The sequence below is a fragment of the Opisthocomus hoazin genome, chromosome 7 (genome assembly GCF_030867145.1).
Source record: "Opisthocomus hoazin isolate bOpiHoa1 chromosome 7, bOpiHoa1.hap1, whole genome shotgun sequence".
Taxonomy (NCBI): domain Eukaryota; kingdom Metazoa; phylum Chordata; class Aves; order Opisthocomiformes; family Opisthocomidae; genus Opisthocomus; species Opisthocomus hoazin.
Window position 1 is genome coordinate 66,816,442 of NC_134420.1, and position 16,563 is coordinate 66,833,004.

A 16,563-nucleotide genomic window follows, 5' to 3' on the forward strand; every position below is an offset into this window, starting at 1 on the left:
TCTAAATTATCTGATTTAGAATGTGTGGAGGCAGGTATTACTCCATGAATGGGAGTAGCATAGCATCTAAGGATATTCTTGCAAAAAGGGAGGTCTTTTCGGATGGACTGAGGGGAAACCATGCCAACAGCAAGGGCAAAGAGGCTCCATAAACAGGTTGTGGCCACTGCCACCCCAGCTCATGCTCTGCAGTTAAGAACATGAGCATTCATTCATATTAGGAAGTGTTGAAAGACTAATCCTTCACGCCTGACCTCTTTTAAATCACTGTGGAGCCAGAACAATATCCTATCAAAGGTAAACTAGACTTCAGCCTTGCTGGCTGACCTCCTTCTAAAATGAAGCATTGCGTGCACAGTTTCTGCCCTAACAACCTGGCAACATCATGCTTCCTTCTCATATTCTTCAAAAAGTTACTGCTCTTACAAGCTCAGCATCACTAGTGGGTTCTCTTTTATTTCTTGTAATTACTTTTCTTTTTTGTATATGACTATAATCTCCTGCATGTGCACTTTTGTAAAATGTGGAACTGGAAACATGATGAAGGAGTCAAGCCAAATTCACTTAAGACATTCCTCCCAGCTAATCTAATTACCTCTTATCTCGGTCCAACACAAGAAATAAAAGCACAAAGGAATGTACAATGTGGCAATATATTGAGCTGACAACTGAAAGATTAATGTGTAATTTGGCACAAATAACACCTTTTACATTTGGGGATCACAAGTCTGTATGGGATAAAATAAGTCCAGCAACTTTAAAATTCATTTCAGCCCTACACCCATCCCATATTGGAGTCGATGGGCTATATCTGCAGGCACAGATGGATTGCAAATAGTAGTTCCATATGTGTAAAAATGATGAAATGCAGAACGGTTCCTCGATGAAGAGGAGTAAATGGCTCTGAATAAACACCGCAACAACTAAGAACACGAAGTCAAGTACCACAGATACAGATTCTCCATTAATTCTTTGCAGTCTTATCATTGAGAAAGATAAAATCACTGAAATCAGACAGTAAAAATCTGGCTCTGCTGAAAATCTGTTCTTCAGAAATCACCAAGGGACAACAACAGCAGCCTCTCGCACTCTGTGTTGGAGGATGTGGCTTCCCAACATGTCTAATCTGGCTCAACATCAGGCTGTAACCTGATGGGATGCAAATCTGCTTCTGCCTACCTGTTCCCACCCTCCCTAAGGTCAGATTTAGCAATCGCAACCTGTAAGGAAAGTCAGTTAAACTGATGCGATGAAAAACTAACTTATTGTGACATTAGTTAGCCATTTGTTTTCTACAGAGTCAGTTGTGTTGCCCAAACTCATCCTGTGCCCAGAAAACCACCAGACCCACTACAGAGGCAGCAGTGAGAGTGCAGCAGAGACCCGCAGGAGACCATGGCTGCTCCCTTTGCCAACGGCCTCTTATCACACCAGCTTTGGTGTAACACAAAGCCATGTGTTGAGCTCGAGCTGAACAGCAATGCATACCGAGTCATGTTGTCCCGATGGCACTCGTCAGAGACCCTCAGGATGCTAAATCCCTGGTGAGATCCATAAAAATACGAACCTCCAGGTGTCCCTTCCCCAGTGACCAGGACAACACTCATTAACAGCACTCCTGTAACCACCCAATGGACAAGGTTCAGCTGACCACTGCGGCACACTGAACTCACTGGTGGATCCATGGGTCCTTCCCTGGAATAAAAGCCATGATCGATATGGTCCTTTTTTCACAGCAGCCTCTCTGCAAATCCATGAAACTTCTTTCCCCTGCACTTAACACATCATTTTGGCTTTGACTCATAATCTGGTCATTATCTCCAGTGATGTCTTTGGACTCATCTGTGGTCAACATTTTACTGTCATGATAAATCAGGACTGGGACTTCTTTCCGTGGTTTCTCCAGATCTATTTATTCCCTGCCTTGTTCACTGGGGCAGGAGCTGGAAGCAGCCTCACTATAGCTGGAATAATAAGCTACTTGGGGCTCAAGCTGAATGCAATGAACATATGCTTGATAGTTCCCTATGCCTCTGGTGGTGGAGTGCTTAGGAGCTCCCATGACACTGTAAAAGCATAATTATTATTCTTAACATAATATCATGCTGAGTTTGACATGGTGAGTGGGTGGCAAGTGGCTGTGGAGACCAGTGAACTATAATGATTATTTCTTTCGTGCTGCATGAATTTTTAATTTTAAACTACTAAAGAATACACAATATCTTGTTAGTCAGCTGCATTCATCACAGACTCTGAATTATTCTTGTATACAACTAATGAAAATGGCTGATAACTGCTAAGTCTGATAAAGGTGGGCAGTACGTTCTGCAAGGGATGAGCTGTTATGATAACACTCCTCCTCAGACTCAGAAGTATGGAAAATGGGGCCTGTACAGCAATGGTGTATCTCCACTCAGTCTGCATTCCTCACAGCACTGGGCCTTCAAAGCACTTTGCAGCTCTAGATGACTTGTAAGAGAGGTGATTGCATATTCTCCAAGCAACCTGTTACTGAGTACAACCTTCCCCCTTACCTGAGCTTTTCCTACTGCCTGATCTAAATCTTCCTTGCTGTGACTTAATGCCATTACTTTTTCTCTAGCTACAGCGGTCCCGGTGACCAATTTCCTCCCTCATTCTATGCAACTGCTTTAGACTTATTTGAATATTGTTACCATATCTTCTCCAGTCTTCCCTTCTCTAGACTAAACCAGTAATGGATATAACTGAATTTACAGAACACTGAAATGTCATGAATTAGAAAAGCAAGACATGAGAGTAACTCAGCAGTCATCCAAACTATTGGTATGGGATAATTCAAGTGAAAACATCACACTGCCAACATCTGAAAACTGTTAAGTTTCCATTCGGATTTTAATTTAAGTAGAGTTTTTATTATCAACTTCCACTAAAATCAGAAAGGGAATGAAAAAACCCATTTAAGGCTGCTACCACTTCTTCGTATCGAACCCAGGACAAACTCTCTGGCACAAGGTGGCTAGGGCTCTCATTTTCAGTAGCCCATATATTTTGACAATGTATTTTTGACCCGTATATTTCTCATTACCAACGGACATGAAGATGAAAGCAGTACCTCTGTTTCATCAGTTAACCTGAAGGCATTCACTTGTTGCACCATCTGCACTGTTAAGGAGATGTTTGCAACCTGCCAAAGAGTTCATTTCATCAGTTGCAAAGAAAAAAATGATGAGCAAAATACTGCAGGAATGACTTTGCATGAAAGTCAAGATTAAGGTATACATGTAGTCAGTGTGCCTGTACAACCCCACGGACCCAAACAGGGACACTTCCAAAGAGGTTTCTCAAATAATCCCACTTCCCTGGGAGAGCAAGCGACCATCCGCAGGGCTCAAGGACATCAACTCTGGTTCTGCGTCACTGTGAGACAGCATGCAGAGGAGCACACTGTGCCCTGTACCCCAGGTTAAGCAACAACCAGCAAACTGAGAATTGCATGCACAGAAATAGGGCCTTGTAAGTAAAAGTGACCTACGGAGACTGTTCTCATGACTAAAAGAGCACGACCTGTCCCAGAAACATGGGCTTGGCACAGTGTTGCTTTAGCATGAGCAGAGGAGAGGCTGCAAAAATCAGAGTTGGGAAATATTTTCCTCTAAAAATATTATTTATAAGTAGGAATAGGTTTGGGGTTTTTATCCCTCCCATCTCGTCCTGCCTTATGAAGGGCGCAGGCTGGTGTCTACCCCACTTACTTCAGCTAACCGGGAGTGTTTGTGGACCACCTCAGCCTTGTTCATCGGCGTCAGCTGCTGCAGCACGCTCCGGCTGTTCGTCAGCGCCCGTGTCAACCGAGCAAACTTTGTCCAACCTGCGGGAGAGAAGGAAACGGTGTCAGAAGTACTCAGCCCACATTCATCACTAGTAAATCTCCTTCTTGTCCAATGATATTAAGTCTCAGATTTGGACAGTTTCTCTAAATTGCTGCACAGAACAGCTTCAGGCTCCAGGCTTAAAGACCTTGCAAAAAGAGGAAAACCACCACTGCTTCAAGGCAACCACGAGTAAATCTGAGTGAAAGCAAAATGCTCTGGCTTGTTCTTTCTTCTGCCCTTTGGAGACATTGTGTTAGAGGGATCACATTGTGCTTTCAGCCTTCTGGGGGGTTACTCTGCTGCTGAAATCTAACTCTAAGCCACTGAAGTTAATGCAAAGGCTTCCCAAGTCTGCAAATCCTGCTGAAGTAAAATCCTCCCCAACCAAAGGCTCCTACTGATTCAGGGCCGCTGGAGCAGCCCCAAAAGTCTGATCCTTAAGTTTTTGCTGTTTCTTGCCCCAACTAGACTTCAGGGACAAAACTAAAACTTAAAAATAAATTAAAAAAAAAAAAAAAAAAAAAACACACAAAAAGAAATTACTAAGACTTTAAAAGACAGATTAAGCACTGGATTTTAAATGGTATTAAGAAATACATTTAGCTGTTAAACTAATGATAAACAGCTGCCTTAATGGTAGCTTGAGACCCACACACCGGGTCGCCCCTGGGGAGTTTCTTCTGCAGCGTTCAGAGAAGAGCAGTCAGAGTTTGTTACTGACAGCAGCACCGACCCAGGAACGTGTCACCAAGTCACTCCTGCTACAAAAATGCCCAAGCATGACAGCTAGCACGGATACATCAACAGATGCGGTAGATCAGCGGTAGCAAAGAAAACGCCAGGGCTTTAAGCAGTGTAGCACCTCGGTGTTAAGCAGGAAAACTGAAAATTCAGGTATCTCCAGGAAGGAAATGCCTCCCCAAGAGCACTGAGGAGATGCTCAGCGTTCACTTTAGCCAGATATAGCCTGATATTTTACGACACAGGTCTGTATGAATATCAAACAAGTTACGGACAGGAAACGGGTTCAGGAGAAGGTTTTACTTTTATTTGACTTCAATGCTTAGTAGGTGAAAATTGGGAGAACAATCACATCTGAGAAAGAAAACGTAACTTTTCTATGTTAATAATGTTTATTTTTAAATGCCTGTTGTCTGATAGGAGTCAGGGACTTGGAAAGTAAAGGGAAGCCCTGGGGTAGATAAAATAAAGAGCAGTGAACAGACAAGACAATAAAACTTCAAGAAAAAAATAATTTACAGTTTGGCTTTGCAACTTACCACATACATATCACACTCATGCAAATGTAAATCCGTTATTCATCAGTTAGCAATCAGAACAGATCTAAGTATCATGATACACCACCAGCACAGGGCAAACCATTCGTCTGGGACTATTTATATACAACCTCAAAAATACACGTAAAAAATGCACTGTGAAAGGGTAAAAAGTAGAAGTATTTTGTTAACTTTTCAGATCTAAATGCAAACTTCAGATATGCTTCATGCTTCTCGAGCTTACAGGGATATTCAATTAGGAACATGCACTTTCCATACTCAACAAGGTCAAAAGACACTATAGTGATCTGAGTATGAACTATTAATTTCTAGAAAAAATTCTGGTTTTCTTTTTCCTAATTGTCTATAAAACCGTGGCAAGGAGACAGCTTTAAGGCTGAAGTCAGAACTGTTCTTTATCTTTCTTACCCAGTGATTTCAAAGAGCAAGTGAGCATGGCAACAGCACGGTGACAGCTCTGCCCCGACACTTCTCGTAATTGCTGGAGGCCACGGTGCATCCAGCTGATTGCTTTTGGCACACTGCAACCATGCTGCAAGAACCAGAGAAAAAGAGCAGCTCTCCTCTGGGAAGGTGGTCACCCACCTCCAGATGCTTGGAAGGTACCTACGCACATATGCGCACACTCAGTGTCCTCTTCCCCTGGAAAGACACTTCTCTCTCATCCACGGGGACGGACTCAGGGCCAGTCCCAAGCTGTAGTTTGTCACTCTGTCCCACAGAGCTGATACAGGAGTGATGGAAAAGTGCTCAGCAAGCTAAAACCACCACAGCCAAACTGTTGGATTCAGTTCTGAACACCCTCATTTGCCACATCTCATCATTCTCAGTTACTCCAACTCTGACAGGAACCTCATAAAGTTCAACAAGGAGAAGTGCAAAGTCCTGTACCTAAGGAGGTACAACCTCATGCACCAATATGTGCTGGGGGCCATCCAGCTCGAAAGGGTCTTAGCAGAAAAGGACCCAGGGTGCTGCTGGACCAGCCTGAACATCAGCCAGCAATGTGCCTGTGCTGCAAAGAAGTCAAATGGTAGCCTTGGCTTCATCAGACAAAGTATTGCCAGCAGGTGAAGGGAGGTGATCCTTCCCCTCTACTCAGCACTGGTGAGGCCAGTACCTGGAGTGCTGTGTCCAGTTCTGGGCTTCCCCAGCACAGAAAAGACACAGACATTCTGAAGAGAGTCCAACAAAGGGCCACGAAGATGATTAAGAGACTGGAGCATCTCCCCTCTGAGGAAAGGCTGAGAGAGCTGGGACTGTTCAGCCTAGAGAGGAGAAGGCACAGGGAAGCAGAGGGGAGCAGATCTTATTAATGTATATAAATACCTGCAGGGAGGGTGCAAAGAGGATGGAGCCAGGCTCTTTTCAGTGGTGCCCCGGGACAGGGCCAAAGCAATGGGCACAAAATGAAACACAGGAGCTTCCATCTGAACATCAGCAAACACTGTCTTACTGTGGGGGTGACCGAGCACTAGCACAGGTTGCCCAGATATGTTGTGGAGTCTCCACGCTTGGAGATATTCAAAAGCTGTATGCACATGGTCCTGGGCAACCGGTTGTAGGAGGCCCTGCTTGAGCAGTGAGGTTGGATGAGATGACCTCCAGAAGTCACTTCCAACCTCAACCACTTTGTGATTCTGTGACCCTTCTGGTAGCTGATGGTTAATGATTTAACTTTTACTTTATTTTCTGAGGTTTAGGGTACTGAGCTGTACAGTGATTTGATGAGGATTTGGGGAAGAGTAAGGGGCTGGCAATGACAGGAGATGGCTTCATGTGCTTTCCAGAAATCCTTTCCTATGGTGCTTCACAGGCTGAGAAACACTCAGAAAAATAGGGGTTTTAAAAATGCCTCTCCTCTTAGAATAGCAAAACTGGTAAGAAACCCCTTTTTATCGTCTCAGGTAAGAAAAACATCCGTTCTGCATTAACTGTAAATACAGAAAGCCTGGGGAGGTTGGGAAAGGTGTACCACAAAGAGCTGAAGGAATAAGATACATAACAGACAACCGCAATCCTTTAGCTATACAAATAAAAAGAAAGGAAGAACTATGACTTTTTCAAATACTCCTTTTCCACCTTGGTGAGATCATCAATATCATGTGAAAGAAAGAAGCCACACATTTTAGCATTCAGGGTTATTACTCTGCACATCTGGTCTGACCTCTTCTTTTCACAGAGCAAACCATTTCATCGTGTCCTTTCTCCATCAAGACCAAAGCTTTGCTTTGTGCTAGCACAGACCTTTTGCAAAAACCCTTCCAGCCTCATTTAGAGGCTTCCCATTTTCACACTTCTTTCAGCCCTGTGAAGCCCATGATTCTGGACGCTGAAGTACAGAATATGCTAACATGACCTTTTTCTAATTCAGCACAAAGTCCAGCATTATTCTACCTGCTTCAATTTCTCCACCTGCAATAGCGTGAAAAAGTACCAGGTTCTTTTGTTTCCTATTTACAACCCAAGAGATTTAAAAACATAGCAACAGCAAGATACTGGGGTATGAGTGGGAAGGTGAAAATGTATACAGGCTGCCTCGTGTCTGAAATAATCTGTACAGGGTACATTTCTCTGTTTCTTGACCTTGTTGTAGACTAGATAAGTTCAGAATTATATTTAAAACCAATGTGTACATTTAAATAGACCAGGCAAAATTTGCATAGCTGCCTACTGCTGTCAATGTTTCTTCAAATGATTCTCTCCTTTCTTTTCCTCTACAGTCAGGGACTTGAAAAGAATGATAATTTTATCCCGTGTATTAGTGACCGCCTGTCCTCACAGATATTTTCAGTCTGGAAGGAGTAAAGAAGCGGCACAAATAGCAGGTGCAAGAAGGATAAAAACCTACTTGTGAGAAAAAGCAACACTTCTGATGCTCTCTTCAGCTCAGCTGGATGGTGGCTTTCTTCCACAGCACCACGTGAAAAATAATACCTTGAACTTGCACCACTGCACTCAAATTCTTAGGAACAAAGGCAACACCATCAGATCGCACCCCAGATCAGGCCAGCAGCTGCTCGTCCTTACCAGAAGTTAAACTGGGTATTTCAGAGAAAGGTGTTAACTACCCCAGATGGAAAATTCTGGAATAAAATACATATAAAATGATTGTTTCCCCAGGTTCTCTTTAATTACTTACTGATTCATGGACAAAACCAGAAGAATTTGTACCCCTGCTTTAAAAAAAAACACCCTTTTGATATGCATTCATTCTCCTGATCCAAAACAAGGGTCTGTTCACAAACAGGAAAATATTTCCCTGTTCCTTTCCATTACTCAAAATTTTTGCATTCTCAAGAAATTGATGATGCAAGTTTAACAACTCCATACAGTTAATAAAACAGGACATAAAGAAGGAAAGGATGCTGACAGACATGGACTAAACTAGTCTCTGCCTTGGCCCAGCTGTAATGCTGGCCTTCCAAGCACACAACTTTCTTCTTCCTCCATGTGTTTTAGTCACAATTAAATACTTTACATCCACAAAATATTCTCCATGTCTCTTGCTCTAATTAGGACTGCCAATTTGACAGGCCTCTGACTGAAGAGCTAACTGAGCCAGGGATGACTTAGTGGTGTACTTCACACAATGGCTGAGCCAAGGGTTTTTCTGGAGGGAAAAAAATGAGTACTAAATTAATTAAAAAGAAATAAACTAGTATTTCTTTCAAACCTTAGCTGCTACAACATAAGTTGAAGCTGTTAGTGTTGTGCCAGGATGCTTGAGGGAGTGCAGAAGCACAGAAGGGAAGAAGGCAACAGTCAAGTGAAGCAGACAGAGCACCCGAACACCTTCTCAGAGCGGTAAAATCTTTCCAGATAGCTCTAAGATGCTCACTCAGCCACCTCCTGAGTATACACCACTATAGAAATAATGTGGTGTCTAAGGGGGAAACAGTATTTCCAGCTTAGAACTTGATCCTATCATGCCTCCCCTGTCAGAAAGTCCAAACTATCTTACCTGAAACCTCTTACTCACTACAGCATGCGACCTTCCATCAGGTACTACTCCAGCAAGTGTAGTACTATGCCCACACATCTTTCTTCCTGAGATCCTGAATCAATCACAGTGTTTCACATGGGACAGCTGGGATGAGAACAACTCTGTGGCAGCTGCTCCCCTAACAGCTCCCCTCCACCGCTGCACTCACGGCTTACTCGGTGCTCAGGGACCTCCTGCGAACTGCATTACCACAGGGACCTCTCTCCCTGCCCTTCTGGTCATCAATCTCCTTCCCATTAATACACCCTGCACATCAATCCAGTACACAAACACTCTCATCCATCTCCAACACCCACTCCTCTGCTGCCTTCTCTAAGTAAGGAGGAATGTCACCCAGGTCAAAGATGCTGGTGCAGTGTACGGGGTGAAAGCCACCCAAAGAAAGCACAGCAAGGGAGGCTTCCCCAGGCAGAAGGGATGGGACAGAATCACTGTTTCCTAACGGCTATCTGGAGACAAAACCTTTAAATCTCTCAAGGTCACAAAGCAGGCAGCGAATTGGTTAGACTCCACCCAAAACTGTGAGCCTCCTGATGGTCCTCCCACGTGCCCTGAGGAGCAACTCCTGGTGCCCATCACACACGGACACTCCTGCCAAGGGGCTGGGTCCGACCCAGGCAGTGTCCTCCGCCGGGAGGAAGCCTCTGCCCAAGTACAGGCCAATGAGCAAAGGCAACTTTGGCTCTTTCGCTCCACTAGTGTTTAAGCCACCTTCCCTGTACAAACCTCAGCAGTCCGTAGGTCTACACATTGCCTTCAAAGATAACAGCAAATGTTTTCAAATATAGGTATTTGCAAGTGAGAAAATCCTTCAAATCCCCCCATAATTTAATTGGGAACCGAAAACCTGCAGTCTTTCTTACTGGATTTGCGTACAAGTCCAAATATGGATTTAGCTACTTAGCTAGCAGCTACATTGAAAAAAAAAAATAAAGTATCTAGTTCGTAAACTATATTATGTTATTTTAAAGCTAAATTCATACCTCAGAGTTTATGAAGAGTTTAAAATTCTGAAGGCAAGATGTCAATGTTCTTTATAGTGCACTTGCTCTGAAAAATCTAGACATGACTAGTTCCCTCTAATAAAACATTAGTGTAGCTCTACTGGGCTGCAATTAACCTTTTTGTCAAGGTTTGTCTGGTCTTAAAAGGATCAGAAATAATGAAGGCTTTTAAATCAATGTAACAGGGAACTATCCAATATCTTAGACTGCAGTGAAAACACTTGGGTTAAGAATGATATTGTATGTAAAAAAACCGGCAAAGGGTAATTACAGCAATGCTCACATTGAATCCTGCCTGCAGGAGTGTAAGTAACACCTCCAGACCATGGAAAGGTTCTTCTTCTCCTCTCACGGCAGACCATGAAACATTTAACATACAGAGTGCTTAAATAATATATACTCTATGACTTAGCCACAAAAGCAAAGAGCTGTCACTGCTCAGAACTAGGCAGTTTGGAATTCAATTGATAACATGGATCATCCTTTTGCATCAATAGTTAGCATGTACAAATCTCAGCTATTTCTAGACATTCAGACACTAAAACCATTGCAATGGCTGGCTGTTTGTTCTTTACTGCAGGTAAAGTATTGCTGAAAGAGCTTATTGTCCCTTTGAAAAACTTAATCATCCTGGTTTTGCTTTGTTAGAGAGAGAGGGATAAATGGGATTCCTGAATAAATAGAATAATAGTCAAACAAAGCTCAATTACTCCCATGATGCAGTAAAACTATTTACAGACTGAAGAACCACAGAGTCTATTCAAACATAATTCAAAATATTAGGATAAATTTCCTGATTTGGAATTCTGTGCATTCCACTGTCTGATGATGCACTGCACTCTTGGGATAATTTTTACATCTGACCTCTGTTCTTGCTTAATGTTGTATTCCCAGTTACCATCCACCCACTGCAACTACTGGGGAGCTCAAGTGAAGAATCATCAGGTAATCTTGGGCGTATCACTCAACCTTTCCGAGCTTCAGTTTGTCCTTAGAATAAAGATAATGCTAATGACCCATCTTGCAAGTCATTTTGAAATCTACTGATGAAAAGTGCTAAGATTCATATACCACTAGACTATATTTGGTACACAACGTATTTTTAAATTTATCTGCTATAGCTATAAATTTATAGTGCACAACTTCTTAAATTTCATGCTTCTGCAACTAAGGGCAAGCTTTATACACACACACATAGGGCCACCAAGAACCTATTTCCCAAAAGTATATAAAACCAAGCACACACTGGGGGGGGGGGGGGGGGGGGGGGGAAGAGACTAAGTACTATAAATGCCAGTCAAGTGGCTTTCAGGAGTTTGTCAGACAGCATAATGGTGCCATTCAACAGTCAAGGAAAAAGACTACACCAGCCAAAGGCTCAGGGTCAAAAGGAAGGCAGTTGCCAAAAATTAAAAATCAGTATACAATAAGCACACAGAGACGGCAAGAAAGAAAGAACAAGTACTTATATGAATGGGAAATTACGGCTTGTGAATGGACATGGAAAGCTAAAGACATACAGGAAAAATCTTTGTCTGGTTAGATTTATTACAGCACCAATGAAGTTTCTAAAGAACTTCCAGAGTATGACCAAAAGACTTTCTGCACCCATATGCAGAAAGGGCAAACAGGCTGACCCAAGTAATTGCAGGTTGCTTAGCTTGATCTCAGTGCCAGGCGAAATGAGAGAAAAGCCGATCTGAGTTTCAGTATGTTTAATAAAAAAGAAAAGGAAAGGAACATAATGAATGACTGTCAATAAGGAATAATGTAAAATGCCCCACGTTGTTAATTTCATTATTTGATAAGAGTATAAATGTGGCTCAGGAAGACAGCCAAACGCCTTGACAGAACAAGCTGCGAGCCAAACGCAATGGCCAGCCGGAGCCACAGCATACTTATGATGTACACAAAAGAGGCACGAGCCAGGGCAGCTCCCTGTACCAGTGCTCCCTCTCTGGGGCTGGACTGGGCAGCAACATGGACCATTGACTTGATGACAACCTCAGCAGCTGCCCCTGGTTTGCTCCCTCCTGCACAGCCAAGGACCTTCCACCAACAGCTCCCAAACCAGAACAGCCACAGTGCTCATCACATAACACCACCTCATCCTGGTGCTGCATTTGTATCATCCAAGACCCACACGTTGGCCGAATCCTCCAGCACAGTAATCTTCACTGCACTGACACTGTGTGACACTCTCAACAAAACACTGAGACTACTGAGAAAGGTTAAATGGATGAAGAACTCGCTACCTGGCAGATATCTAACAAGGAGTAGTGGAAAACAGTAAAAATTATCACTGAGGGCCTTTTGGACCCCAGTGGACAGGCCTCTATTCAGTGCTTTTCTCTGTGGTTTGAAAGTCATTCTAAAATGACTGGTAAAATACCCAGATGACAGGAAGATTAGAGGAATGTTAAACACTAGTGAGGGCAGTCACGTAGGATGATGTGCTTAATAACCAGGCATGTGCTATTAAACTGTATTTTAAATGGAAATCACATATCTAGGCAAAAGCAATGAAAATTTTATCTCCAGCATGGGAGGGGGAAACGTCCCTAGCAAAGACCAGTTCTGAAAAGGATCCAGAGGACTTTGGAGATGAGCAATTCAGCATGTGGTTTGCTTTGGCAAAAAGTTATCTACTCCTTGGATATACAACAGGAAGAGCGAGGCTTGGAGAGGCTGAGCAATGGGCAATATTGAGGGGTTAGCTATGAAGCCACCTGGCTACAATAACAGCTGCAGAAACTGATTTGGGACCTGGGAGGCTGAAATTTGTGTCACCACGGCTTTATCCCTACTGCTGCCAACAAGCTGGATCAAAGTGCAGCTAAAATGTCTGTATCTGCCATCACCAGACCTCTGAGATCAGGCTAGACAGAGCATTTATTTGATCAAAAGAAGGTGGAGTGATGCCTTGATTATATGTGTAAGTGACTTTATGGGATGTTTTCAGTACAGGGGAAAAATCCATAAGAATATGCCACTGCAAGAAGCTGAAGCCAGGTTAATTTAAATTATGATACTTCTTTTAAAGCAATTAGTGTAATGAAAAAGCAAGAAAAATACGAAGGAATGTGGCGGATCCTCAGTCTCTTCAGACTTCTAAATCAATACTGGGTGTTTGTCTGGAGGGGGTGGTTTAGTTAAACATAACTTCATGGGTTCAGTGGAGGAATAACTTAGTGAAATGTAATGGCCCATTATATACAGATTAGACTCTTAAACTCTCTAACTCTACTAAATCTATACTTATTATTTAATATATGGCTTATGAGCATTCAGTTTTCTGCTTAGAACATATATCCATCTACAAACATTTACTACTTTAAAGATCAGCTTCCAGTTTAACTCCGTCTCTCAGAGGGTTAGGTTTGATTTCAATGGGATTTCTTTTTCGTTGCACATTAAACTTCTAGAAATTTACAGACAGTTAATGTGCATTGTGGATTGTTGATGGAGCACACAAAAGCCTCAAAAGGCAATACCAGATTCAGAAAAGTACTTGATTTCTGTAAAGGAAACTAAACGGACCTGGGTATGGAAATTATCTGTTCTTCATCATGGTGCGACTCTGACAGCAGCAAAGCGAGAAAGGAGGGGGGCAGAAATAAGGCCTGGGAGCGTCACCCCTAGGAGCTAGGCAACAACCACCTGTTCGTGACCATTCAGCCTTTGCAGTGTCTGCTAAAAGTGCCTCCAGCATGTCACTGAAGACAATAATCAGGATGCCTGTCCTGCAGAAACAGGAGCAAAGTGACCTTGGAAGGTCTTCCTGGTTACTAGCAAGCTGTGCCCATCCAAAATAGATGGTTTCAAATACCATAAGACTACATCTTAGCATCACTCCTCCGAGTTGTCTACTCTTGACACTGGAAGCCCACCTGATGTCCTGGCAAATGACCACTTCTCTTGTCATCCCCCACAAAGTCCTTTCGCAAGGCCCACGTGTCCCTGGATGCTGCACTCTAGACCCAGGGCAGAATGGAGAGATGGAGGCGATCTCCTTGGCGCCTGAAGGAACGGAGGGGGGGGTGAAACTCTGCAGATCAGAGCAATAGGAAAAAGCACCAGAACAAGTGGGTCTCTAGCACCAAAACCCTTGTTATTACAGCCATGAAAAAGTGCAATAAAAACACAGTAAGGATATCCAAATTGTGACCTATTAAATTACTGTTATGGATTACTGTCAAGGTGATGTATTCAACAGGGTACACTGTGCTTCAGCTAAAGGTAGAAACCTCATTTTCGTGCTCTATTCCCTCCACCCACTTCTTCTGTTATCACCAGGATTGATACCCCCTCAAGGAAAAAAGTTCCCTTGTGCAACTAGTTATATATGCTTAATAACTTGCACTTATTAAAGATAAAAAAGGATCAGAATTATAGGCTTAGCAAGGATTAGCAAGCATAAGTGCGTATTTCTGCAACTACTACACTTTTTATAGCCCTGTCACACTCTGAGATAGAGTTGTGTCATTATATAGAGTTATATAACCGTAAAGAGTTATATCACTGGAAGCATTACAGCATTGTCCCAGACAGTCTTGATTATCAAAGTCTGGCTCTATCAAGTGAAAAAAACCCAACTTCAGGATACTGCTGTGCCATCTCCTGATCCCATCTGTTAACAGCACATGGTCCTGAGTTGTAGGAGCCTCATTAACACATCTTTGAATCCTAATTCAGCATCCCATCAATATTCACCATACCTCCCCAATCACGTCCAGCAGGTGACAAGCCTGATACTTCACGCAAAAGGGACTCGAAATAACCAGTGAGAATCCTACCCGAATAAGCATCCAAGTTTACCTAGAGGCCACATTTTTTCTTCACTGACGATAACAAAAGGAATAAAGCCATTGCACAACTAGGTGAAACTTGACTAGTAGCCAAAAAATGCCAGTCTTTATCTCTACCCTTAAACTTTCAGTTCAGTATAATCTACAGCACTCCTGGCTTCAAACGCTGTTAACATTTTAACTGGCCCGATTTGCCCTTCTAATAGCTAGGGCCCAGAAAAATGGCCTCATTTTTTTTCTGACAAATAAACATAAGATTATTACCACTGTGTGTCTTTGGAGGGATTGAAAGTCTTCAGATGTTTTTAAAAGGCCATTGGGTAAAGACAGAATAAAAGCACAGCACGCTGACAAAAGCATCCAACTGTGACCCTACAATGGTACAAACATTAAAAAGAAGATTCTTTGGGTTTTATTCCCTGGAAGAAAATACATAATACAATCTTTCAAATGCCTGTAATCGCCTTCCACCTCTGCTGTGTAAGGCATTCAGCCAGGACACCTCGGAATCCGGCCCTTCACCACCACAGGTAGGACCTATTGCTTTGTACTGAATCCAGAGCAGACAAATGTTCATATTACCAAAGAGGAAAAGCAGAAGGAAAGAAAGGGAGACCAGACAAAACACAGAACAGCTCCTTCACTGGAAAACAAGGCATTGTCCTAGTGACCACCAAGTGTGGCCATCATCTCCTGCAACACCTCCTGCCCCATCACTAATTCTCATACTGCTTCTTCCACGCTGCCACCATCCACAGCTCCTCCAGCCACCAACTCAGGAGCTGGGGCACTGTGAACCATAAAACCATAAATCCAGTCAGCGGAGGAGTGTTCCCCCTACCCTCCACACCTACACAGCTGCTGGTGGCATCTTCACCCAGGAGTGAACACATCAAGCTCATGGCTGATGTTTCCTTCCATTATCACCATCATTATCAACTGTTTCTACTTGAGATGCTGGGTTGCTTGGGTTTGAGTTGGATTGTTTGTGGGTTGTTTTTTTTTGGGGGGGGGAGGGGCTTGAGGTATTTTTACACTTTTGCACGGTTAGACACTTTTGAAGCCATTTTCCATTTACAAGGATACAAAGGTACTTTTTGGTCACTGTTACATTGCTGCACATCACCCAGCAATAATAGATACCAGCATGAGTAACACGAAAACAAGTCAGTCAAATCTTCAGTGTCAAACTTCCTGTACCCTCTCAGAAAACAAGGTTTTTGATCTCTGCCACTATATTTTATTAGAGGAAGGTAGCTTTTAAACATCCCTTTTCTCCAGTCTTGCCTTCAGTGCAGTAAGTTTCAACAGCTCTCTGGCCTGCAACAAATTCACAGTCTCCTGGGTCACCCGGGAAAATTTTTCACTACTTTTACTCCTTCCTGCAAGCAAAGCCCCCTCCCACCCCCCCCACCCCCTTTCTGACAGCATTAACACCCAGCGAAGGGTGAGCACCCAGGTAAACAGACACACACAGCATCTGCCTCTGTGCCCCAGACCTCGCCAACTCCCCTTGCTCGCACGGGGCTAGTCCCCATGTTGTCAGCTATATTTCTTGTTCTGAGCCTGTAAACCATCATGTTTTTGACCCCG

The 16,563-nt window shown here is 43.1% G+C and overlaps 1 protein-coding gene across 2 annotated transcripts in view; it reads right to left on the reverse strand.

Annotated features, from left to right (window-relative positions):
• KCNH5 (potassium voltage-gated channel subfamily H member 5) overlaps positions 1–16,563 on the reverse strand; it is a 174,080-nt gene that overhangs the window by 129,259 nt on the left and 28,258 nt on the right. Inside the window, exon 5 of one of the 2 annotated variants that reach the window (XM_075426830.1) lies at positions 3,735–3,850. In XM_075426830.1, the coding sequence (XP_075282945.1) occupies positions 3,735–3,850 (116 nt within the window). Of the gene's footprint in view, positions 1–3,094; positions 3,161–3,734; positions 3,851–16,563 lie in introns of those variants that run through there. The other variant, XM_075426831.1, reaches the window with a different exon arrangement.